The sequence below is a fragment of the Bufo gargarizans genome, chromosome 8, assembly GCF_014858855.1.
Source record: "Bufo gargarizans isolate SCDJY-AF-19 chromosome 8, ASM1485885v1, whole genome shotgun sequence".
NCBI classification, from domain to species: domain Eukaryota; kingdom Metazoa; phylum Chordata; class Amphibia; order Anura; family Bufonidae; genus Bufo; species Bufo gargarizans.
The window spans coordinates 200,532,389-200,559,322 of NC_058087.1; the positions used below are offsets into that span (position 1 = coordinate 200,532,389).

A 26,934-nucleotide genomic window follows, 5' to 3' on the forward strand; every position below is an offset into this window, starting at 1 on the left:
AATTGATCATTTATTCTTAGTTGCTACCAAAAAACTTAATAACAAGGGATCAAAAAGTGTTATTTACCCCAAAATGATATGGAAACTACAAGTCGTCCCAGAAAAATCAAGCCCTCAAACAACTCCATAGAAAAAAAAAAAGTTATGGGTCTTGGGAAGCGGCAAAAAAGGGGTTTATTGCATGAATGTAGTAAAACATTTTTAAAAAACTATGTGTATTTGGTATCGCTGTAATTGTACTGACGCGAAAAATGACCAAAAAATTAACCCCGCAAAATATATAACGTAAAAACTCACGGCAGTATTGCTAGTAGTAGGCAGTAGTTTTTTTCCCATCTGCGTCCCAGAAAGAGTTAATAAAAGTTAATCAGAAAGTTATGTCTACCCCAAAATGACGCCATTAAAAACTACAACTTGTCCCGCAAAAAACAAGCCCTCAAACGGAAAAATAAAAAAGTTCGAGCTCTTGGAAGGCTGCGGTTTTATCTCTGTCCTGAAGTGAAGACGTCCTGATGCACCTGGACGGACCGCTCTCCATTCTGAATGCAGGGGGATGAGACTGAACTGTTCTTTTCCGGTATTCAGCCCCGAGGACGGAACTCAGTGCCGGAAAAGAACAACGCTCGTGTGAAAGTACTCTAAGGGTTAATCTGGGCGGGGCAGGGACCGTCCTCTGAACGCTGTTGTGTAACAAGCCTCCGTTCACCATGGATTACACGGGGTTATTGTGACAGACCAGGGTGACCCTGCGCTGGAAGACGAGGGCGCTGCGGGTGTGTGACAGGTGAGAGCGGGGGAGGGGGCGCCTCCTGAGGAAATGAATGAAGTGTGAGCAGGGGGACGCAGAGCTCCTCCAGTGCGGGCAGAGACCCCCCACACCACCTGTGACTGATATCGCCCCGATAGAGGCTCTCGCCCGGTGGGGGAGTCCTTTCTTCTACTAATGGCTCATGCACATGGACGCATTTCCTTTCCGTTTAGTTTTTTTTTGCAGCCCCTATGCGGAACCATTCATTTCAATCGGTCTGCAAAAAAAAAACGGATGCAATACGAATTTTACTTGTACTTTTTGTGGATCCGTGTTTTGATGTGATCGTGTGTCTCAATGCATTAAAGCTCCCCGCACGTGTCGCGAATTATGGGTGAATTCTCCCACAGAAAAAATCTGCAGCATAAGGGCTCATTCACACGACCGTGGTCTTGTTCTGCATCCGAGCCACAGTTTTTGTTCTTCAGTGGGGCCGCAAAAGATGTGGACAGCACTCCGTGTGCTTTCCGCATTCGTGGCTCCATCCCGTGGCCCGGTAAGAATAATTATGAGTCATGTCTTATTCTTGTCCGTTTTGCGGACAAGAATAGGCATTTCTATAATGGGTCTCCTGTTCCGTTCTGCAAATTGCGAAAGGCACACATGCGGCATTCGTGTTTTGCGGATCCGCAATTTGCAGACCGCAAAACACGGCGCGGTCGTGTGAACAAGCCCTAACAAAGAAGGAGCTCTGATCTCACATGCGGACCGTAAAGTCCTCCGCCTCTCAGCTGTGAGATTCCACACAAAAAATGCACCAAAACCGTGAAAAATTGTGCAAAGTTATGGCCGTGTGCATTTCCTGCATACAAATCCCGAAAGGAGGACTGCAAGTCCCACAAAGCCTTAGCTCTTTACATGTCAGTGCAGCTACGGGCTCATCCACACAACGAGGTTTTGCGGTACAGAAATCGTGGGTCCGCTAAACACGGATAACGGCCGGTCGCTAATAGAACAGTCCGTAATGTGGACAATAATAGGACATGTTCTACTTTTTTGCGGAGCAGCCATGCAGACAAACGGAAACAGCGCACATGGAGTCATTTTTTTTTTGTGTGGCCCCTTTGAAGTGAATAGTTCCACTTACAAACTGCAAAAAACACGGAAGGGACGCGGGAGAAAATACGCTCGTGTGTATGAGCCCTAACGCTGTCTCCCTTCTTCACAGTTAGGGCTGTTTCACACGAGCGCATCCAATGTGGAAATCCGTGTGTGAGCGTGAGCCTCCGTTCTGGACACTACTGGACTTGCAAGAGCACATGGCGTTATACGGATTTATAATGCTGTGTGTCTCTGCCGGACCTCACTGCTACAGGATCGTACTGACAGCGTTATGTCAGTACATGCTGCGTTATGTCAGTACATGCTGCGTTATGTCAGTACATGCTGCGTTATGTCAGTACATACAGCGTCATGTCAGTACATACAGCGTCATGTCAGTACATGCTGCGTTATGTCAGTACATACAGCGTCATGTCAGTACATGCAGCGCTATGTCAGTACATGCAGCGTTATGTCAGTACATGCAGCGTCATGTCAGTACATACAGCGTCATGTCAGTACATACAGCGTCATGTCAGTACATACTGCGTCATGTCAGTACATGCTGCGTTATGTCAGTACATACTGCGTTATGTCAGTACATGCTGCGTTATGTCAGTACATACTGTGTCATGTCAGTACATACTGTGTCATGTCAGTACATACTGCGTCATGTCAGTACATACAGCGTTAAGTCAGTACATGCTGCGTTATGTCAGTACATGCTGCGTTATGTCAGTACATGCTGCGTTATGTCAGTACATTCAGCGTATTGTCAGTACATGCTGCGCTATGTCAGTACATGCTGCGCTATGTCAGTACATGCTGCGTCATGTCAGTACATGCTGCGTCATGTCAGTACATACTGCGTCATGTCAGTACATGCTGCGTCATGTCAGTACATACTGCGTTATGTCAGTACATGCTGCGTCATGTCAGTACATGCTGCGTCATGTCAGTACATACAGCGTCATGTCAGTACATACAGCGTCATGTCAGTACATGCTGCGTTATGTCAGTACATACAGCGTCATGTCAGTACATACTGCGTTATGTCAGTACATGCTGCGTTATGTCAGTACATACAGCGTCATGTCAGTACATACAGCGTCATGTCAGTACATGCTGCGTTATGTCAGTACATGCTGCGTTATGTCAGTACATACAGCGTCATGTCAGTACATACTGCGTTATGTCAGTACATGCTGCGTTATGTCAGTACATACAGCGTCATGTCAGTACATACAGCGTCATGTCAGTACATACAGCGTCATGTCAGTACATGCTGCGTTATGTCAGTACATACAGCGTCATGTCAGTACATGCAGCGTCATGTCAGTACATACAGCGTTATCTCAGTACATACAGCGTCATGTCAGTACATACTGCGTCATGTCAGTACATGCAGCGTTATCTCAGTACATACAGCGTCATGTCAGTACATACAGCGTCATGTCAGTACATACAGCGTCATGTCAGTACATGCAGCGTTATCTCAGTACATACAGCGTCATGTCAGTACATACAGCGCCATGTCAGTACATACAGCGTTTTGTCAGCACATACAGCTCTATGTCAGTACATACAGTGCCATGTCAGTACATGCTGCGTTATGTCAGTACATGCTGCGTCATGTCAGTACATGCAGCGTTATGTCAGTACATGCTGCGTCATGTCAGTACATGCTGCGTTATGTCAGTACATGCTGCGTCATGTCAATATGATCCTGTAGCAGTGAGGTCCGACAGAGACACACAGCATTATAAATCACTATAACACTAGACGTTCGCCGCGGGCCCTGCAGCCGTAAATACATATTATATAATAAACGCCGTGATGGTAATTTGAAGAAAAAGGGTTTATTATATAATATATTTTGTGGATCCACCTTTTTTACGGCGGCCGGGCCCGCGGAGAACGTCTACACTGGAGCAGTTGGGTTTTATTTTCTTATAATTGTATACTGTTATTTTTTTTTTATGTTTTTAAGTTTTTTTTATCTTCATGAAATGTTTTCGAAATATACGTTCGGAGCGCCGGCCATTAGGATCTAACATAACCTTTCCGTTTTTCACACGAGCTCCATTTACTTCTATGGAGCACAATATAGAACGTGCTGCAATCTCTCCTGAACGCGGAGAAGATGCGTGAAAAGCGTCGCTCATGTGCGCAGAACCAGTGATATGAATGGTCTGGATTCAGGTGACGGTTGGGGTCCATTCACTACACTCATCACATCCGGATGAAAAACGCGCCCCTGTGAAAGGGGCCCAACGATTACATGTGAGGTGTCTGACCGCTGGGACCCCCGCAGATCATGAGAATAGAGGCCCCATACCCTGCACACTGCTGCTCCATTCTTTAGAGGGGGCCCGGCAGGGGTGGGGTCCCCATTCACGTGACTTGTGGAAGTCCCAGTGGTCGGAGCCTGACCAGTCTCATTGCTGTTCCCTATGAGGAGGGATAGGTTGTTACAGATGGAATAACTGCCAAGAAGTGAGACAGCGTCAGAGAGCTGCACTCAAGTAGTGATGTATTGTGATGGCTGCTTTATAAAACGCTCAGACCTTGCTGAGACTTGCAGTCCTCCTTCTGGTGGCAGCCTTGCTATATGTGCAGCTGATGACATTCCCGGGTCACAGCGGTGGCATCTGGTCCTGATGTGCAAAGCTGCAGGGAAACGATTTACACTTGTGTCTCAGGAATTTCCTCCTAATCTGCTGAGAGTGATTGTCCTCTGCTCGCCCGCAGTGCCCATGCTGTCGTACATTCTTGCTCCTGATTGTAGGGATCGGTAGGATTCTGGTGCTGGGACATCCTCTACAGTTTGTGTCTGCGTTACAGGTCTGCAGAATGGGGTCCACGTGGCAGGCAGTCCACGATTTCTACATCTGGGCCTTGGAGAATGGAGGTAAGAAAATGAAAGGTCCCTCCAACTGATAGGTGGTCCCCCCAACTGATGGGTGTCTCCTCCAACTGATAGGTGGTCCCTCTAACTGATAGGTGGTCCCCCCAACTGATAGGTGGTCCCCCCAACTGATAGGTGGTCTCCCCAACTGATAGGTGGTCCCTCCAACTGATAGGTGGTCCCTCCAACTGATAGGTGGTCCCTCCAACTGAAGGGTCACACAAACTGATACTGAGATATAAAACACGGTGATGTCACAGTACAGGGATAATACACACAGTGATGTCACAGTACAGGGATAATACACACAGTGATGTCACAGTACAGGGATAATACACACGGTGATGTCACAGTACAGGGATAATACACACGGTGATGTCACAGTACAGAGATAATACACACAGTGATGTCACAGTACAGGGATAATACACCTAGTGATGTCACAGTACAGGGATAATACACACAGTGATAGCACAGTACAGAGATAATACACACAGTGATGTCACAGTACAGGGATAATACACACAGTGATGTCACAGTACAGGGATAATACACACAGTGATGTCACAGTACAGGGATAATACACACAGTGATAGCACAGTACAGGGATAATAAACACAGTGATGTCACAGTACAGGGATAATAGACACAGTGATGTCACAGTACAGGGATAATACACACAGTGATGTCACAGTACAGGGATAATACACACAGTGATAGCACAGTACAGGGATAATAAACACAGTGATGTCACAGTACAGGGATAATAGACACAGTGATGTCACAGTACAGGGATAATAGACACAGTGATGTCACAGTACAGAGATAATACACACAGTGATGTCACAGAACAGAGATAATACACACAGTGATGTCACAGTACAGGGATAATAGACACAGTGATGTCACAGTACAGGGATAATACACACAGTGATGTCACAGTACAGGGATAATAAACACAGTGATGTCACAGTACAGAGATAATACACACAGTGATGTCACAGCACAGAGATAATCAATAAAGTGATATCACAATACAGGGATAATAAACATAGTGAGTCACATCCAATAGTATTAAGTACAAAGTGCAGTTTCTGGCACCAGATGAGGAGGTACTGTATTGCGGTAGGATGTGTTGCAATTTATTGGCACTAGCAGGCACTTGTGTCCACTGTGTCATACAGCCTTGTAGTTAGTTTAGGTGATGGGTGTCTGACCTGTTTCTCCCTCACCGGCAGCAGGGTCTGTAAAGCTGTGATTTTGCTGATCAATCTGCTGTCTTGGAACTCTGAGCTTCTTGGAAGCAGTGTTCTTGATTCTGGCAATCTTCCTGTAGCAATGGTCTCTCAGGAGATCTGGATACTGTTCTTTGGAGTGGAAGCCCTGGAATGTCTGTCCTATCTCCCCTTCCTGGCAGGGAGCAGGACCACTCCTAACAAGAGTGGAGGAATAGGGTGCTTAGCCTTGTTCCTTCCAACCATACCTCTTCTTGCTGGAATGAATGGCATCACATGACATACAACAATATATAACAATACATTTGCAGATACCCTCAGGTCTAGCCCTATGATGTAGATCACATTCATTCTGTTACTGAGCTCCCCTGTTTACCTCTTATTTACAGACAGCCGCACGGACCCCTGGCTCCTCGTTTACTCGCCCGTCCCTGTCATCCTGATCTTTACCATCTACCTCATTCTTGTGGCCCTAGGCCCTAAACTGATGGAGGGGCGGGAAGCCTTCACCCTGCGCACCGTTCTCTTGATCTATAATCTGGCTCTGGTGGCGCTGTCTGCCTACATGTTTTATGAGGTGAGTCTTCTTCTTATATGGATGACCTGAACCTCTACATACTCCACCCTGATCTACGCGGACCCTCGACCTCCATACCATACTGTCGTCTCTGTGACCTCATCTTGAGCTCAGACTTGAGCTTCTGTATACTCCACCCTGATCTACATGGACCCTGCACCTCCATACCATACTGTCTGTGACCTCATCTTGAGCTCAGACTTGAGCTTCTGTATACTCCACCCTGATCTACATGGACCCTCGACCTCCATACCATACTGTCTGTGACCTCATCTTGAGCTCAGACTTGAGCTTCTGTATACTCCACCCTGATCTACATGGACCCTGCACCTCCATACCATTCTGTCTATGACCTCATCTTGAGCTCAGACCTGAGCTTCTGTATACTCCACCCTGATCTACATGGACCCTGCACCTCCATACCATACTGTCGTCTGTGACCTCATCTTGAGCTCAGACTTGAGCTTCTGTATACTCCACCCTGATCTACATGGACCCTGCACCTCCATACCATACTGCTGTGACTTTATCTAACAAGTCTTAGCTTCTATATACTCCACCCTCATCTACACTGCCCTTCTGCCTCCATGCCATACTGTCTTTGACCTTGTCTATCATACCTGAGATTCTATTTACTCCACCCTGATCTACATGGACCCTCTTTCTCCATACCATGTTGTCTATGAACTCACATCTCACAGACCTGAGCTTCTATATACTTTACCCTGGTCTGCATAGACAGTCTACCTCTATACCATACTGTCTATGACATCACATTTAATATCTGTTGGATATGGTCATAGACAGCAAGATATGGATGTAGACAGTCTATGTAGATCTGTGTAGGCTGGGTCTAGATGGACCATCTACTTCCCTACCATTCTGTCTATGAACTCACATCTCACAGACCTGAGCTTCTATATACTCCAGCCTACACAGATCTACATAGACTGTCTACATCCATATCTTGCTGTCTATGACCATATTCAACAGACCTCAGCTTCTATATACTTCACCTTGATGTACATGGACCTTGCACCTCCATACCATTCTGTCTATGACCTCATCTAACAGACCTGAGCTTCAGTGTACTCCACCCTGATCTACACAGACCCTCTTCCATGCTGTCCATGACCTCATCTAACAGACATCGTAGACCTGAGATCTACCTGTTATTTGTATTTTCCTGATTATTTGTGTTTTTCCCTCAGTTTCTGGTGACATCGGTGCTGGCGGGATACAGTTATTACTGCCAGCCGGTGGACTACAGTAGCAGTGGGCTGGGCCTGCGGGTGAGTAACTGTCTTACATTATTATGCAACATGGTGGCTCAGTGGTTAGCAGTGGCTCAGTGGTTAGTGCTGGTGCCTTGCAGCACTGGGGTCTTGTGTTCAAATCCAACCAAGGACAACATCTGCGTGGCATGGCTTTTCTCCTGGTACTCCGGTTTAGGGCTCATGCACACGTCCGTGTGCTGGCCGTGGTCATATTGTGGCCTGCATACGGCGGGTCTGCAATACACGGCTGTGTGGATGACGGAGTTGCGGAATGGAGGCACGGATCGGAAGCACTACGGAATGCTTCTGTAGGTTTACTGTACGTGCCTCTGCACCGCAAAAAAGTAGTAGTTGGATGCGTATCGTGAACCCAATTCAAGTAAATGGAGCCGCGATCCGCATGTGGGTGCCCGTGCATTGCGGAACAACAATTTGCTGTCCGCAGCATGAGCCCTTACTCCCACTTTTCAATGACATACGGATAGGAAATCTAGATTGTGAGCTCCATGGGCGACAGAAAGCAATGAGATTGCCTGTACAGCTCCGTGGATGATGTCAGCATCAGAAATAAATAAGAAATGACAGGGATGAGGTCGTCTGAAGGACTGCAGGGTCTGGGAAAATCACAGGGACAGAATTCACTGGAGCCTCAAAACATCACAGACATTCTGCTTTCCGAGAACACAATATAAGGGCATTGGGGGAGCAATTTTAGCCTCGATCAGGAGTGTGGTGTCTTTGGAAAGCAACAAATATTTTCACAGTCACATTGGGTCGGCAGCTCCACTCCAATCCATAATACTGACAACCAGCCTTTATATTGTGGTCAAGAGGGTGGACACCAAGAGGTACTGCTGCTCCTGACGTTGATTTTGTCGATGTTTTACGAACTTTGTAAAACATTAAGAGTCATTATAATTTGTCATATGGGCAAAAATAAGACATATTAAGATCAGGTCCCTGCAGTCATAAAGATGACCTCAGCCCAGACCCCAGCAGTCATTCAGATGACCTCAGCCCAGACCCCAGCAGTCATTCAGACCTCAGACCAGACCCCTGCAGTCATTCAGACCTCAGACCAGACCCCTGCAGTCATTCAGACCTCAGACCAGACCCCTGCAGTCATTCAGATGACCTCAGACCAGACCCTGCAGTAAATCAGACACCAAACCAGACCCATGCTGTGATTCAAACCCCAGACCAGACCCCAGCAGTCATTCAGATGACCTCAGCCCAGACCCCAGCAGTCATTCAGACCTCAGACCAGACCCCTGCAGTCATTCAGACCTCAGACCAGACCCCTGCAGTCATTCAGATTACCTCAGACCAGACCCTGCAGTAAATCAGACACCAAACCAGACCCCTGCTGTGATTCAAACCCCAGACCAGACCCCAGCAGTCATTCAGATGACCTCAGCCCAGACCCCAGCAGTCATTCAGACCTCAGACCAGAACCTGCAGTCATTCAGATGACCTCAGACCAGACCCTGCAGTAAATCAGACACCAAACCAGACCCATGCTGTGATTCAAACCCCAGACCAGACCCCTGCAGTCATTCAGACCTCAGACCAGACCCCTGCAGTAATTCAGACCCCAGACCAGACCCCTGCAGTCATTCAGATGACCTCAGCCCAGACCCCAGCAGTCATTCAGACACCAAACCAGACCCATGCTGTGATTCAAACCCCAGACCAGACCCCTGCAGTCATTCAGACCCCAGACCAGACCCCTGAAGTCATTCAGGCCCAAGACCAGACCCCTGAAGTCATTCAGATGACCTCAGACCAGACCCTGCAGTAATTCCGACACCAAACCAGACCCCTGCTGTGATTCAAACCTGAGACCAGACCCCTGCAGTCATTCAGACGACCTCAGCCCAGACCCTGCAGTCATTCAGACCTCAGACCAGACCCTGCAGTCATTCAGACGACCTCAGCCCAGACCCTGCAGTCATTCAGACGACCTCAGCCCAGACCCCTGCAGTCATTCAGACGACCTCAGCCCAGACCCCTGCAGTCATTCAGACGACCTCAGCCCAGACCCCTGCAGTCATTCAGACGACCTCAGCCCAGACCCCTGCAGTCATTCAGACGACCTTGGCCCAGACCCTTGCAGTCATTCAGACCTCAGACCAGACCCTGCAGTCATTCAGACGACCTCAGCCCAGACCCTGCAGTCATTCAGACCTCAGACCAGACCCTGCAGTCATTCAGACGACCTCAGCCCAGACCCTGCAGTCATTCAGACGACCTCAGCCCAGACCCTGCAGTCATTCAGACGACCTTGGCCCAGACCCTTGCAGTCATTCAGACCTCAGACCAGACCCTGCAGTCATTCAGACGACCTAAGACCAGACCCCTGCAGTCATTCAGACGACCTCAGCCCAGACCCCTGCAGTCATTCAGACCTCAGCCCAGACCCTGCAGTCATTCAGACACCAAACCAGACCCATGCTGTGATTCAAACCCCAGACCAGACCCCTGCAGTCATTCAGACCCCAGACCAGACCCCTGAAGTCATTCAGGCCCAAGACCAGACCCCTGAAGTCATTCAGATGACCTCAGACCAGACCCTGCAGTAATTCCGACACCAAACCAGACCCCTGCTGTGATTCAAACCTGAGACCAGACCCCTGCAGTCATTCAGACGACCTCAGCCCAGACCCTGCAGTCATTCAGACCTCAGACCAGACCCTGCAGTCATTCAGACGACCTCAGCCCAGACCCTGCAGTCATTCAGACGACCTCAGCCCAGACCCCTGCAGTCATTCAGACGACCTCAGCCCAGACCCCTGCAGTCATTCAGACGACCTCAGCCCAGACCCCTGCAGTCATTCAGACGACCTCAGCCCAGACCCCTGCAGTCATTCAGACGACCTTGGCCCAGACCCTTGCAGTCATTCAGACCTCAGACCAGACCCTGCAGTCATTCAGACGACCTCAGCCCAGACCCTGCAGTCATTCAGACGACCTCAGCCCAGACCCTGCAGTCATTCAGACGACCTTGGCCCAGACCCTTGCAGTCATTCAGACCTCAGACCAGACCCTGCAGTCATTCAGACGACCTAAGACCAGACCCCTGCAGTCATTCAGACGACCTCAGCCCAGACCCCTGCAGTCATTCAGACCTCAGCCCAGACCCTGCAGTCATTCAGACGACCTCAGCCCAGACCCTGCAGTCATTCAGACGACCTCAGCCCAGACCCCTGCAGTCATTCAGACGACCTCAGCCCAGACCCCTGCAGTCATTCAGACGACCTCAGCCCAGACCCCTGCAGTCATTCAGACGACCTCAGCCCAGACCCCTGCAGTCATTCAGACGACCTTGGCCCAGACCCTTGCAGTCATTCAGACCTCAGACCAGACCCCTGCAGTCATTCAGACCTCAGCCCAGACACCTGCCGTTATTCAGACCCCAGACCAGACCGCTGCAGTCATTCAGACAGAAAACCAGACCCCTGCAGTCATTCAGACACTAGACCAGACCCCTGAAGTCACTCAGACACTAGACCAGACCCCTGCAGTCACTCAGATCTCATACCAGTCCCCTGCAGTAATTCAGACACTAGACCAGACCCCTACAGTCACTCAGACACTAGGCCAGACCCTTGCAGTCATTCAAACCTCAAACCAGACCCCTGCAATCATTCAGACACCAGACCAGACCTCTGTACTCATTCAGATCTCAGCCCAGACACCCGCAGTCATTCAGACACCAGACCAGACCCCTGCAATCATTCAGACAACCTCAGCCCAGACACCCGCAGTTATTCAGACCTCAGACCAGTCCCTGCAGTTATTCAGACACTAGACCAGTCCCCTGCAGTCACTCAAACCTCATACCAGTCCCCTGTAGTAATTCAGACACCAGGCCAGACCCCTGCAGTCATTGAGACCCCAGATCAGACCCCTACATTGATTCAAAACTCAGACCAGACCCTTAAAATGAATAAAGCCTTATTGAGGCCCCAACAAGGTATTTAGACACCAGACCAGACCTCTATTGTAATGCAGGTTCCTAATCTTAATTAGGACTAAACCCTTAGAATGAATAAGACCTTACAACAGCCCATACAATTAATTCAGACCCTTGACTCATTCCGACCACAGACCAGATCCCTAAACTCATTGCAACCCCAGATCAGACCCCTCAAATTAATGCTGAATCCTTACTTAGTTCAGATCTCAAATCATACCCCTAAATATACTTCAGACCTGAACTTCAACATTAAATCAGACTCTAGACCAGACAAAAAAGAGTAAGTACTTACCACTCCCAGTCCTCCTTACGTCCAAGTGTTGCTGGAGTGACTTTTGTGCTGGGTCTTGGAGATACTTCTGCTCCTGCCGCTAGACACTGTCCTTCTCCAAAGCATCAGTGATGACAGTTCTGCAGGGTCTGGACAGCTGATGTTCCTGGTTTAGATTCAGAAAGCTGTTCTCAAGGCTCGCTGCTCTATATCACAGAGGTTGTCACAGCTCCGCCCTCTAATATCATCATCACTGACCATAACAGTAATTGGAATCCACACTATGGAGTCCGGGCTGGTGTAATATTGCAGTGTTAGGGTAAGGCTACACAGGGTGGAGTTTCTGCGTGGAAATGCAGTAAAATCCTCTTTTTCCATATAGATTTGTCACAGGTTTTGGTGCAGATTTGCCACAGATTTTACCCTATGAACTGCAAAGTGTAAAATTAACATGTTGTGGGTTGTGTTTTTTTTCCCGCACTGGACGGATGAGATTTCTGAAAATGTTTTGCACTTAGCTGTTAATATGATATGCTGTACACATGCTTCAAATGTGCTGAGGCATTCTGCAGCATATCTGCTAAGTGTGAACATACCCCTTAGCGCCTGGCTATAGAGAAGGTCCATCTCACCCTGATCTCATGCTTTGGTGTTTTGCAGATGGCCAGGGTCTGCTGGTGGTTCTTCTTCTCCAAAGTGATTGAACTTCTGGACACAGTGAGTATGGCGTCCGCGTCTTCACTCTTTCCTTTCATTCCCTGTATAAAGTTGGGGGCTGGGTTCCAATAAGTTTGTATGGGGGGTCTTCAGAGTACAGATTTTGAATTGGGCATTGGAAAGTTCACCACAGCAGATCATCTGCTGTTGCTGGAGGTAGGTTGCTGCTAGAGGGTCCTGGTTTCGAATTATTCCTCTCCCCTATTATGAGTGCTTGGTAGAGCCCGGTGGAGGCCAAGCTGCTTCCTGACCTTGTGCAGACACTACTATCCTCCCACAGAAAGAGATAACTATAGGGTCCACCTAGTCCTCTTTATTCGTGGCCTGTCCCACATGACTGAATGCATCTGTAGGGTCTTCATCAAGATAATGGCTCGAAACGTTGCGTTCTGCATGTGGGACGTGATGAAGGACAATGTGCTGCAATGTGTTTTGGATGTGGATGTTTTGGACTGGGCAGATTGCAATGGGCCTACTGCTACAAAATATAGAGCAACATACAAGCAAATGTGACACCAGTTGCAGTTAAGCAATGGGGACTTCTAGTCCCCTTTGTAGATGGTATTGGTGGTACCCAGTATAGGATTTCCAGAGTGGTGTAGAGTGGCTTACAATGTCTCTGTAGATGTTGTATGCACGTGTTACGGTGCTCCTACCGAGATATCCTTGGTTCACAGTTCTGGTGTAGTCCGAAGCAGTGCAAAAGGGTGTAGTTGAACTTGGATGGTGTAGAAGGTGGAATAAATGGAGTCCAGACTTGTAGTAACGTTGAACACAGCTTTACTTGGCATAAACGGTAATCCAAACGGTTTCCAAACGGTTTCTTGGTCATCAGCAGGTATTGGCTTCACTTTGGCAGGCAAATCCTTCTGCAACAATGTCAGCTCTGCTATGCTAGGCTGAATGAATAAGAACTCTTCCTCTTCTGCTGGAACTTGGGTTAGCTGTAGTCTGTCTCTTACTTTCCTAGGAACTTCTTGTTCTGGCTTTGAGTACCTCAAGCTCTAACTTCAGCTTGGAAGGAGGCAATGCCAGCCCAGGAGGGGACAGGCAAACATGTAGACATCTGAGGTTAGGCCTCTGGATCAAGCATAGCTGGCAGTGCTCTGCTAGCCAACACACAACCTCTCCCTCAGGAGGGTGGACTAGACTGACCCACTGACTAACTAAACTCCTTCTCTTCTGCTGGAATGGAACTAGATGGTTCCCCTTCAGGAGCGAGCTCTGCTAAGTTTGCTGCCACCTGCTGGTGAACCAGGCACATTACATATTAACATAAGCAGTTGCATAGAAATCCTAAAATTTTTGCAAGACACATAAAAAATTACGCAAGATGACACAGGATCACACAATACAGATAGTGGGGGGTACAAAATGAGGTGGTAATAGCACTCCAGGACATTACAAGATGACGACGGTAATGATGAAGATGAAGATGATATTGCTATTCCTGGGAGGCAGACATTAAGGCTGCTTTCTTCCAAAAACTGTCCTTTGGAGCTGAAGGAAAGCAACCATCTAAATAGATTCCTGTACTAACTCTGATATAAAGTCTGGGGCGTATGTCAGTAATCCTGGGAGGTATCTCAGTTCTCAGATTTCTTGTGGTGTCGTCTTCTCTTTCAGATCTTCTTCATTATGAGGAAGAAGTTTACCCAGATCTCGTTCCTCCATGTATATCACCACGCCACCATGATCTTTAACTGGTGGGCTGGGGTCAAATACGTGGCCGGGGGGCAGGGTGAGTATGAAGCGACATCTGTATCATCCCCCCCACCCTGCCTGGCGCTGCCCTGACCCCACATTCCCAGGATTAACCCTCTCATGGTATAATACTATTAGAGCCCCCTGGCTCAGCCACTTCTTGCAGATTTTGCCTTGAGAACTAGTTCCCTTAAAACAAATCTCCTTCTTCTATATATCCCGGAGGTGACAAGCCACGTGCCCATCATGGCCTCTCCCATGTGGCTGGTCTCCAGCTTTCCTGCACTCCTGAATAACAAATCTGCCTTTCATATCAGGCGACCCATCCCTGACACCCACATTTCCTGTTCAGGGGTCCAGTAAAAAAACAAGACACCTCCGGTATCAAATAGTGTTGGTTTTTATCTATGGTAGGCACCTCCATCTTATCTAAGTCACCATTGTTCTCACTTTTGTCTTCTCAGCATTTTTTATAGGGATGCTCAATTCCTTTGTCCACATCTTCATGTACTTGTATTACGCGCTCGCTGTGCTGGGGCCATCGGTGCAGAAATACCTGTGGTGGAAGCGCTACCTGACCGTCCTGCAGCTGGTAACCGGAGATTACAGTTTAATCCACCATATGACCCCCCCACACTCCATCCACAGGAGCTTTTATGGCATCACATACTACATCCATACTCATTAATATGAGTTGGTCCCCATTTGCTCTTCTGGGAAATTTTTCTACACAATTTTGGAGGGTGTTGTGGACATTTTTGCCCCTTCATCCAGAAGAGCATTTGTGAGGTCAGATCCTGATTTGGTGGAGAAGGCCTGGTTAGCAATGTTTCTGTTCTGGTGTTGTTGATGTTTGGTGGTGGATGGAGTTGAGGTCAGGGCTCGGTGTGGCCAGTCAGGTTCTTCCAGACTCCCCCAACCATGCCTTTATTTAGCTTGCTGTGTGCACTGGGGTGCGGTCATGGAGGAACAGAAATATGGCCTTCCAAAACAGTTCCCACAAAGCTGCCACCATACAAATGTCCACAATGTCTTGTCTGCTGAAGCATTAAGATTTCCCTTCACTGGAACTAAGAGGCCGAGGTCGAGTCCTGAAAACCTCCCATAGAATTACCCCCCCTCCACCAGACTGTAAAGCTGGTACAATGCAGTCAGGCCGGTAACGTCCTCCTGACATTCACAGTTATATACCTGTGATAATGGCAGACTGCATGGCTAGAGGCTGGATGTTATGCACTGTGGTAATGGTAGACTGCATGGCTAGAGGCTGGATGTTATGCACTGTGGTAATGGTAGACTGCATGGCTAGAGGCTGGATGTTATGCACTGTGGTAATGGCAGACTGCATGGCTAGAGGCTGGATGTTATGCACTGTGGTAATGGTAGACTGCATGGCTAGAGGCTGGATGTTATGCACTGTGGTAATGGTAGACTGCATGGCTAGAGGCTGGATGTTATGCACTGTGGTAATGGCAGACTGCATGGCTAGAGGCTGGATGTTATGCACTGTGGTAATGGTAGACTGCATGGCTAGAGGCTGGATGTTATACACCTGTGGTAATGGTAGACTGCATGGCTAGAGGCTGGATGTTATACACTGTGGTAATAGTAGACTGCACGGCTAGAGGCTGGATGTTATACACTGTGGTAATGGTAAACTGCATAGCTGGAGGCTGGATGTTATACACTGTAGTAATGGTAGACTGCATGGTTAGAGGCTGGATTTTATAAGCTGTGGTAATGGTAACTGCATGGCTAGAGGCTGGATGTTATACACTGTGGTAATGGTCACACCAGTGCCGAACTCTGTGACATGTTATCACTTTATACTGATATAAGGTCTTCTTCCCGTAGACCCAGTTTGCAGCAATTGCTCTTCACTCCGGATACAACCTCTTCACAGACTGCCCGTTTCCTGATGGGTTTAATTCAGCCGTCTTCATCTACATCATCACCTTGATCATACTGTTCCTCAACTTCTACTACCAGACCTACCTCCGCCGGCCACACAAGAAGAAGGCATAAGCATTCAGGGGCCACATCTGAGGGGCCACAGATCTTGCAATAACTGTGTTCAGGGGCCGCTGAAGAGATTTAGCCCCCGCCTGGTCTCATAGAGGACATGGGCCTGTGCAGAGCTGTGGTCTCTCCCTCCAATGACATCACTGACATCAATAAATGTGTTTTTTGAGCGTACATGAGTCTCTGCCTGTGCACATGTATGTAACGTGTACAGTATGAGGGGGCGGTATATGGGACAGGTCAAACCTGATGCCCTCCACTGCGTCATTTTGCGATGTATGGCCCTTTAAGAATAGGCAAATAAATGGACTAAATAAAGTGTTGATGTGACCGTCGTTGATCGCAGCTGAGCCTGTGACCGGCCACGAGCAGTACCTGCAATAATGGTGACGTATCAGGACATTGCCACGGATGTCACTGGAGCAGGGTCTCCAGAGGTCAAGGTGCAGCGTCTTCTCTGGACCTCGCTGACATCACGAGGACTTTGATCCAGGTAAGTATCCAGCGGTGATAATGGCGCCGATCCTCATGCTTTTACTGCAGGCCATAAATCAATGCAAACTGGAAGATTAGGATGGGGGCGGCATTAACCCTTTCGTATGGTCCCCACTTATTTGCTGAACTTACATCTGTCCCCCCCCCCCTCTGCTGGAGTCACAGCAGTGGAAGATGCGGGTGTGAGTGATGTCATCACCAGAAGCTCTGGACCTAGGATTATCCATGGTTCAGCCAGGTACAACGCCTTCTGGTGGTAGAGCTGACGTACTTACAGTCTGCCGACATCTCTACACCTAAGAATATTACAGAAGTAGTAATAACCAAAGTCATAGAAACACCACAGTCACATCTGCCCAATATTACACCCCCCTCAGCCGCAGGCGGTCCCAGGGCTACATAGTCCACTTGGGGCTGAAGTGTTATTGCTAGAAATACGGACCTGATACCAGTGGCAGGTAAAGCAGAGCACAACACCTACCTGGGTTGCCCCACGTTTGGACCCCCTTCCCCACTCCGCCCTGCCACACTGTGACTAGAGTCAGCAGCTTCGAGCAGGTTCGTCCTGGTTGTACAGTAAGCTCTTGTTCTGCCTATTACCATTCACCTTGTTCCTACATGCTGATAGTGTCCAGTCACAATGTGTGTCCTCCTGACCTAAATATGCATATATGTGACTCATAGGTGACATCTCCTTCAGTTTCACACATTCTCTTTCCATCTCTTCTCTATCTGACCCAGACCGCCATGACGACTTCTGCTGACCGCTGCAAAGTTCACTACCAGTACATAATTTGCCCTTCAGTATTGCAGCCATCTGCTATTTGATGGGGTGACGGCACGCCATTGAAGCTTCTTCTCCCAGCACCTGTCACCGCCAGATCTCTGAGAAGCTCTGACAGACGCTCTTCAGTACCTCTTGCTTGAGGTTCTTTTGTTTTGCTTTCGTTTTGTCATCTCGTTTCCCTCTCTCAGCTGTCATCTAGTTGCACTGATTGCATCCCTTTATATCCCCTCCCATACTGCATCACTTTGCGGTTTATACAACTTCCTGGATTGTGCTCACTGCTAGATGCTGCTTCTACAGATAAGTCTTTTCCTTTATTTATGTTTTCCTGTTGGCTTGACTCTAGGTGACCCTGACTCTCTCCGTATTAGGTGCAGGGAGCCGGTGGTCGTGTCCCCTCACTATTATAGGGTGTTCAGGTGTCACACAGTCTAGGTACGAGGACATGCAATTTTCTATCATAAAGATCTTTGCATGGGCTGAGCAGTCAGGGAGAGCTCTAGGGCTTTTATAGGGCTCACTGTCATGGAACCATGAACCAGACGTGCAACAGAGATAAGTGGAAATAAGAAGGCTTTATTGAAAAGCAAGCTGTAAGGCAAAAGTCCAAGCGGATGGCTAAACCGAAGCAGGGTCTTGCGTAGACAGAGGTCAGGAACCAGAAGGGTAGTCAGACGAAGCCTGGATCAGGAACCAGCAGGGTAGTCAGACGAAGCCAGGATCAGGAACCAGCAGGGTAGTCAGACGAAGCCAGGATCAGGAACCAACGGGGTAGTCAGACGAGGCCAGGATCAGGAACCAGAAGCAGCAGCAGTCTTAGAAGCATGTGAACACAGGAGGACCAAGCAAGGAACTGAAGCCACAGACCTCCTATATATATGAGCTAGGCATCCAGCTCCTCCCAGTGGGAAGGAGAAGCCGCAGGGTGGGAGGCTACAAGAAACCCAGAAACCAAGATGGCCGCCAGCACATGTCAAACGAAGGAGAACAGTGAGAAGGTAAAACCATGACACTCACCCATTTGTTTCTTAGTTTGGGATCAAGTCAGTTGGATCTATATTTGTGACCTCTAGTTTTCTGCAACACCATCCGTGACAGCACCGCTGCGACCCCCACAAACAGCTGATTGGCGGAGGTGCCGGATGTCGCACCCCCATCGATCTTATATTGAAGGCCCATCCTCAGCCTGAAAAGCCCTTAAAGGGGCAGTCCTATCTCAGACAGTGATGGTATATCGCTAGGATTTTTATGTAATTTGTGCGCAATAAAATGTATTTTATAGTAAATGATGGTGATTTTTTTCTGTGTGTGTGGGGGGGCTGGTTGTTTTTTTTATTATGGGGATTACTGTTTTATCATTTTGTTTCAGACAGGGCTGACTACGAATAGCTCCCCCAGTCCCCAAGAGCAGAGGGGAAGTCCCTTTTGATCATGGCGCAGTATAGAGCCTGACACGATCAAAGAGTTAAAAGCTGGGATTGGAGCCTCCTCCGACTTCAGCTGTGAAGCAGCAGCCTGCACTGAGAAGACATCTCTGCAGACCGGGGACCTGGGCCACCCGCCATCAGAAGACAGGGGTTAATGGTGATACTATATGGTGTGAGCTTTATTATAGACATTGCTAGTTAACCCTTTCACTACCAGAGTTTTTTTTTTCGTTTTTGCGTTTTCATTTTTCCTCCCTATATTCCTTGAGCCAAACCCTTTTTATATTTCCATTGACATAGCCGTATGAGGGCTTATTCTTTGCAGGACAAGTTGTACTTTCTAATGCCACCATTAATTATGGAATAAAATGTAGTGGAAAGTGATAAAAAAATCAATTCCAAATGGGGTGGAATTGGAAAAAAAACATGAAATTCCTCTCTCGTTTTATGGGTTTTGTTCCCACGGCGTTTTGTTTTGTATCAAAACTGACCCAGTATGACTGCGACGATACCCCATATGTATAGGTTTTTTATGTCTAAATAGTGTAAAATAGTGTAAAAAGAAATGTAAACTTTTTTTTACATCACCATATTCTGACCCCCATAACTTTTTTTCTACTTATGCTTACTGAGCTATATAGGGGCTTATTTTGTGTGTGTGTGACTTTTTGATCACATTTTATAAAAAATTTTGGGGTAAGAGAAGCAATGAAGAAATGGAAAATGGGCCATTTTGAACCTTTTCTCCATTACGCCATTCGCCGTGTTGGACATTTTTACAAATATTTTAATAGTATGGGCGTTTTTGGTCGCGGTGATGCTCATGATGTTTATGTTTACTGTTATTTAGGTATTTATTTTTTTATTATACAGAAAGGGGGGTAATTTACATTTTGATGTTTTTTTTATTATTTTTTATATATTTTTTAACATTTTTATATTTAGGATTTTGAAGCTCATATATGAGCTTCTAAATTAATTTTTTTTTATTTTTCATTTTGTGCCATCAGGTATTTTAAAAATGAGTTTTAGGCCTCGTGCAAACGACTGTTTTTATTTTGCGGTCCACAAAAACAGATCCGCAAAAAATGTGGATGACAACCATGTGCATTACATATTTTGTGGAACGGAACAGCTCGTCGCTTATAGAACAGTCCTATCCTTGTCCGTAATGTGGACAATAAGAGGACATGTTCTATTTTTTGGGCGGAACAGAAATACGGACATGTGGAAACAGAATGCACGCGGAGTAACTTCAGTTTTTTTGCGGACCCATTAAAATCAGTGTTTCCGTATACGGTCCAGAAAAAAAAAATTAAACAGACACGGAAAGAAAACTTGTTTGTGTGCATGAGCCCTTAGATTGCAGATTGTTAATTTCTTATCCTGGCCTGCCATCTGGTGGCCAAAATAAGAATTGCAGCATGAACACTATAAGCCCCATCAGCGAGGCTTACGGTGTTCAGCGCAACTACCGATGCCCACATTGGCCGCATGGGGCATCGCGCTTCCGGGGGTTGCCGTGATCTCACTTGAGCTGGACCCCGGCCTCTGCCTACAGCTCCTGGTTGTGTATGCAGCAGAAAATGTCATAATTAGAGTTGAGCGAACACCTGGATGTTCGGGTTCGAGAAGTTCGGCCGAACATCCCGGAAATGTTCGGGTTCGGGATCCGAACCCGATCCGAACTTCGTCCCGAACCCGAACCCCATTGAAGTCAATGGGGACCCGAACTTTTCGGCACTAAAAAGGCTGTAAAACAGCCCAGGAAAGAGCTAGAGGGCTGCAAAAGGCAGCAACATGTAGGTAAATCCCCTGCAAACAAATGTGGATAGGGAAATGAATTAAAATAAAAATTAAATAAATAAAAATTAACCAAAATCAATTGGAGAGAGGTTCCATAGCAGAGAATCTGGCTTCCCGTCACCCACCACTGGAACAGTCCATTCTCAGATATTTAGGCCCCGGAACCCAGGCAGAGGAGAGAGGTCCCGTAACAGAGAATCTGGCTTCATGTCAGCAGAGAATCAGTCTGCATGTCATAGCAGAGAATCAGGCTTCACGTCACCCACCACTGCAACAGTCCATTGGCATATATTTAGGCCCAGCACCCAGGCAGAGGAGAGAGGTCCCGTAACAGAGGATCTGGCTTCATGTCAGCAGAGAATCAGTCTGCATGTCATAGCAGAGAATCAGGCTTCACGTCAGCCACCACTGCAACAGTCCATTGGCATATATTTAGGCCCAGCACACACACAGGCAGAGGAGAGAGGTCCCGTAACAGAGAATCTGGCTTCATGTCAGCAGAGAATCAGTCTGCATGTCATAGCAGAGAATGAGGCTTCACGTCAGCCACCACTGCAACAGTCCATTGGCATATATTTAGGCCCAGCACACACACAGGCAGAGGAGAGAGGTCCCGTAACAGAGAATCTGGCTTCATGTCAGCAGAGAATCAGTCTGCATGTCATACAGAGAATGAGGCTTCACGTCACCCACCACTGCAACAGTCCATTGGCATATATTTAGGCCTAGCACCCAGGCAGAGGAGAGAGGTCCCGTAACAGAGAATCTGGCTTCATGTCAGCAGAGAATCAGTCTGCATGTCATAGCAGAGAATGAGGCTTCACGTCAGCCACCACTGCAACAGTCCATTGTCATAAATTTAGGCCCAGCACTAGTGTTGAGCGGCATGTCCCATATTCGAATTCGCGAAATTTTGTGAATATTCGAAAGAATATTCGTAAAATATTAGCGATTATTCAAATTCGTTATTATTTCGCATATGCGATAATTCGAATTATCGCATAATACATATGCTATGCAAAATTCACATGTGCGCTAATGAAATCGCCTTACGAAGATTCGCAACTCAATTCAATCACTAATGTATGAATGCAATGCCCTTTGCCTCTGTTCTGGGACAAGTGTAGATATTCGCATGTGCGCTAATAAAATCGCCTTACGAAGATTCGCACCTCAATCACTTTCTAGGGAATGTGAGACTTTTGGGAATCAATCGAGATACAGTGGGGGGTGATGACAGTAGTTGACAGAGTACAGATCAATGTAATCTGTAAGGTGGAAAGTAAAATAAAAAATACGAATATTCGTAAATCGAATTTTACGAAGTTCTACGTATTCGCGAATATGGTGCTATACTATATGAATGCACAGGCCTTTGCCTCTCTGTTCTGGGGACAAGTGTAGATATTTGCATTTGCGTTAATAAAATCGCCTTACGAAGATTCGCAGCTCAATTCAATCACTAATGTATGAATGCAAAGCCCTTTGCCTCTGTTCTGGGACAAGTGTAGATATTCGCATGTGCGCTAATAAAATCGCCTTACGAAGATTCGCAACTCAATTCACTAATGTATGAATGCAAAGCCCTTTGCCTCTGTTCTGGGACGTGCCGATATTCGCATGTGCGCTAATAAAATCGCCTTACGAAGATTCGCAACTCAATTCACTAATGTATGAATGCAAAGCCCTTTGCCTCTGTTCTGGGACGTGCCGATATTCGCATGTGCGCTAATAACATCGCCTTACGAAGATTCGCGCCTCAATCACTTTCTAGGCAATGTGAGTAAGATCTGAGCTGTTGGACCTTTGGGAAACAATCAATTATATGTGTACTGTAATTTTGTGGGGGGGGGGAAAAAACAAAAAACGAATAGTCGTTTTTACGAATATATAGCACTATATTCGAAATATTCGCGAAATCGCGAAGTTGCGATATTCGCGAAAAAAATTTGCTTTTCGAATATTCGCGCTCAACACTACCCAGCACCCAGGCAGAGGAGAGAGGTCCCGTAACAGACAATCTGGCTTCATGACAGCAGAGAATCAGTCTGCATGTCATAGCAGAGAATGAGGCTTCACGTCAGCCACCACTGCAACAGTCCATTGGCATATATTTAGGCCCAGCACCCAGGCAGAGGAGAGAGGTCCCGTAACAGACAATCTGGCTTCATGTCAGCAGAGAATCAGTCTTCATATCATAGCAGAGAATCAGGCTTCACGTCAGCCACCACTGTAAGAGTCCATTTTCATAAATTTAGGCCCAGCACACAGGCAGAGGAGAGAGGTCCCGTAACAGAGGATCTGGCTTCATGTCAGCAGAGAATCAGTCTGCATGTCATAGCAGAGAATCAGGCTTCACGTCACCCAACATTGGAACAGTCCATTGGCATATATTTAGGCCCCGGCACCCAGACAGAGGAGAGGTTCATTCAACTTTGGGTAGCCTCGCAATATAATGGTAAAATGAAAATAAAAATAGGATTGAATGAGGAAGTGCCCTGGAGTCCAATAATATATGGTTAAGGGGAGGTAGTTAATGTCTAATCTGGACAAGGGACGGACAGATCCTGTGGGATCCATGCCTGGTTCATTTTTATGAACGTCAGCTTGTCCACATTGGCTGTAGACAGGCGGCTGCGTTTGAGGCCTAGTATTTAGGCGCTGGGTGACCGGTATGGATTTAGTGACAGAATTAGACTTGGAAATGCACAGTAGCGGGTGTGTGTGAAGTTATTCTGAATGACCCAATGTGCACCTTGAATATTATATACCCTTTTAGGGATAGATTTCAAATAGCTCTGATATAGCAGAAACCACTAAATTATGAAATTGCTAAATTGGGAATTGTATTTCAACCCAGAACAAGAAATGTGCTTGAACGGACACTAAATAACTCGCCCAGCTACAGCACTAGGGACAGATTTAGCGGGATATAAATTTGAGGCCAAGTATTTAGGCGCTGGGTGACAGGTATGGGTTTAGTGCCAGAATTAGACTTGGAAATACACAGTAGCGGGTGTGTGTGAAGTTATTCTGAATGACCCTATGTGCACCTTGAATATTATATACCCTTTTAGGGATAGATTTCAAATAGCTCTGATACAGCAGAAACCACTAAATTTTTAAATTGCTAAATTGGGAATTGTATTTCAACCCAGAACAAAAAATGTGCTTGAACGGACACTAAATAACTCGCCCAGCTACAGCACTAAGGACAGATTTAGCTGGATATAAATTTGAGGCCTAGTATTTAGGCGCTGGGTGACAGGTATGGGTTTAGTGACAGAATTAGACTTGGAAATACACAGTAGCGGGTGTGTGTGAAGTTATTCTGAATGACCCAATGTGCACCTTGAATATTATATACCCTTTTAGGGATAGATTTCAAATAGCTGTGATATAGCAGAAACCACTAAATTATGAAATTGCTAAATTGGGAATTGTATTTCAACCCAGAACAAGAAATGTGCTTGAACGGACACTAAATAACTCGCCCAGCTACAGCACTAAGGACAGATTTAGCTGGATATAAATTTGAGGCCTAGTATTTAGGCGCTGGGTGACAGGTATGGGTTTAGTGACAGAATTAGACTTGGAAATACACAGTAGCGGGTGTGTGTGAAGTTATTCTGAATGACCCAATGTGCACCTTGAATATTATATACCCTTTTAGGGATAGATTTCAAATAGCTCTGATATAGCAGAAACCACTAAATTATGAAATTGCTAAATTGGGAATTGTATTTCAACCCAGAACAAGAAATGTGCTTGAACGGACACTAAATAACTCGCCCAGCTACAGCACTAAGGACAGATTTAGCTGGATATAAATTTGAGGCCTAGTATTTAGGCGCTGGGTGACAGGTATGGGTTTAGTGACAGAATTAGACTTGGAAATACACAGTAGCGGGTGTGTGTGAAGTTATTCTGAATGACCCTATGTGCACCTTGAATATTATATACCCTTTTAGGGATAGATTTCAAATAGCTCTGATATAGCAGAAACCACTAAATTATGAAATTGCTAAATTGGGAATTGTATTTCAACCCAGAACAAGAAATGTGCTTGAACGGACACTAAATAACTCGCCCAGCTACAGCACTAAGGACAGATTTAGCGGGATATAAATTTGAGGCCTAGTATTTAGGCGCTGGGTGACAGGTATGGGTTTAGTGCCAGAATTAGACTTGGAAATACACAGTAGCGTGTGTGTGTGAAGTTATTCTGAATGACCCAATGTGCACCTTGAATATTATATACCCTTTTAGGGATAGATTTCAAATAGCTCTGATATAGCAGAAACCACTAAATTATGAAATTGCTAAATTGGGAATTGTATTTCAACCCAGAACAAGAAATGTGCTTGAACGGACACTAAATAACTCGCCCAGCTACAGCACTAAGGACAGATTTAGCGGGATATAAATTTGAGGCCTAGTATTTAGGCGCTGGGTGACCGGTATGGATTTAGTGACAGAATTAGACTGGGATATGGCCAAAAAATAAACAGACTATTGCTGGTTAAATGCACTTGGTGTGACAGCTTCACCCTGATGTAGGCTTTAGCCAAAAAACAACCACACCATTGAGGGTTAAATGCACTTGGTGACAGGCGCAGCTTGCCCCTGATTTAGTATATGGCCAAAAAATGAACAGACTATTGCTGGTTAAATGCACTTGGTGTGACAGCTTCACCCTGATGTAGGCTTTAGCCAAAAAACAACCACACCATTGAGGGTTAAATGCACTTGGTGACAGGCGCAGCTTGCCCCTGATTTTGTATATGGCCAAAAAATGAACAGACTATTGCTGGTTAAATGCACTTGGTGTGACAGCTTCACCCTGATGTAGGCTTTAGCCAAAAAACAACCACACCATTGAGGGTTAAATGCACTTGGTCGCAGCTTGTGCTGGCGCACCACAAGACACAAAATGGCCGCCGATCACCCCAGAAAAATGTGACTGACAAACGGTCTGTGCAGCCTAAAAACAGTGAGCAATTGAGGATCAGCAGCTCAATGATCCACAGCTGCAGATCGATCAGTTAATCAAGTCCTTTGGAGGAGTTAATCTGCCTAATCTCGCCCTACTGTCGCAGCCGCAACCTCTCCCTACGCTAATCAGAGCAGAGTGACGGGCGGCGCTATGTGACTCCAGCTTAAATAGAGGCTGGGTCACATGGTGCTCTGGCCAATCACAGCCATGCCAATAGTAGGCATGGCTGTGATGGCCTCTTGGGGCAGGTAGTATGACGCTTGTTGATTGGCTGCTTTGCAGCCTTTCAAAAAGCGCCAAGAAAGCGTCACAAAAGCGCGAAGAAAGCGACGAACACCGAACCCGAACCCGGACTTTTACGAAAATGTCCGGGTTCGGGTCCGTGTCACGGACACCCCAAAATTCGGTACGAACCCGAACTATACAGTTCGAGTTCGCTCATCCCTAGTCATAATATCATGAATCCGCTCTCCATGATATTGTCTCCTGCAGCATACTTGGGCAAGAGCCGAAGGCAGAGGAAGTGTTCAGCTCCTCTCCGGCCTGGTATCTCCTCCAGCTGCAGACTATTAATCAGTAGCAGCCCACTGCAGCCTGCTCCAAAGCAGCTGACTAGTGCAGGCCGGAAGCAGGGCTGCAAGGCTGGATGGAGGCCTGGCATGACTGGGGCTTGGAGGGAGAGGATTCGGGGTTACAAAGGGTTAAGGAGGAAGGATAGTGACGTAAGGGATGGAGGTGTGGCTAAGGGGTTAAAAGGGTTAGCAGGGGCGGGAAAAGGGGCCATTTTGTGAGGACAGCAGTGTGGCAGCAGCCCGTGTCTGAGCTGCTGCAGTACCTCTTTTGGTGTTCCTGTCCCACGATGTCTGAGGTGGAAGCGCTCCTGG

At 46.9% G+C, this 26,934-nt stretch overlaps 1 protein-coding gene across 2 annotated transcripts; it reads left to right on the forward strand.

Moving 5' to 3' along the window:
* Positions 1 to 637: 637 nt before the first annotated feature.
* LOC122945123 (elongation of very long chain fatty acids protein 4-like) lies at positions 638 to 16,713 on the forward strand. Of its 2 annotated transcripts, none has more exons than XM_044304006.1 (8): positions 638 to 784; positions 4,694 to 4,760; positions 6,382 to 6,569; positions 7,781 to 7,861; positions 12,757 to 12,813; positions 14,440 to 14,554; positions 14,982 to 15,109; positions 16,372 to 16,713. In XM_044304006.1, the coding sequence occupies exons 2-8, from the start codon at positions 4,703 to 4,705 to the stop codon at positions 16,540 to 16,542; spliced, it is 798 nt and encodes a 265-aa protein (XP_044159941.1). In that variant the 5' UTR covers positions 638 to 784; positions 4,694 to 4,702; the 3' UTR covers positions 16,543 to 16,713. The 2 variants fall into 2 exon arrangements, with proteins under 2 accessions (XP_044159941.1, XP_044159942.1); XM_044304007.1 differs by having other exon boundaries at positions 651 to 784; positions 4,638 to 4,760.
* Positions 16,714 to 26,934: the final 10,221 nt, after the last annotated feature.

Excerpts from the sequence above, each read along its gene's own strand:
- LOC122945123 (XM_044304006.1), top strand. The coding sequence starts at position 4,703 with ATGGGGTCCACGTGGCAGGCAGTCCACGATTTCTACATCTGGGCCTTG. Across the intron at positions 6,570-7,780 it reads CTGCCTACATGTTTTATGAG|TTTCTGGTGACATCGGTGCT; the intron begins GTGAGTCTTCTT and ends TTTTTCCCTCAG. Across the intron at positions 14,555-14,981 it reads ATACGTGGCCGGGGGGCAGG|CATTTTTTATAGGGATGCTC; the intron begins GTGAGTATGAAG and ends TTGTCTTCTCAG.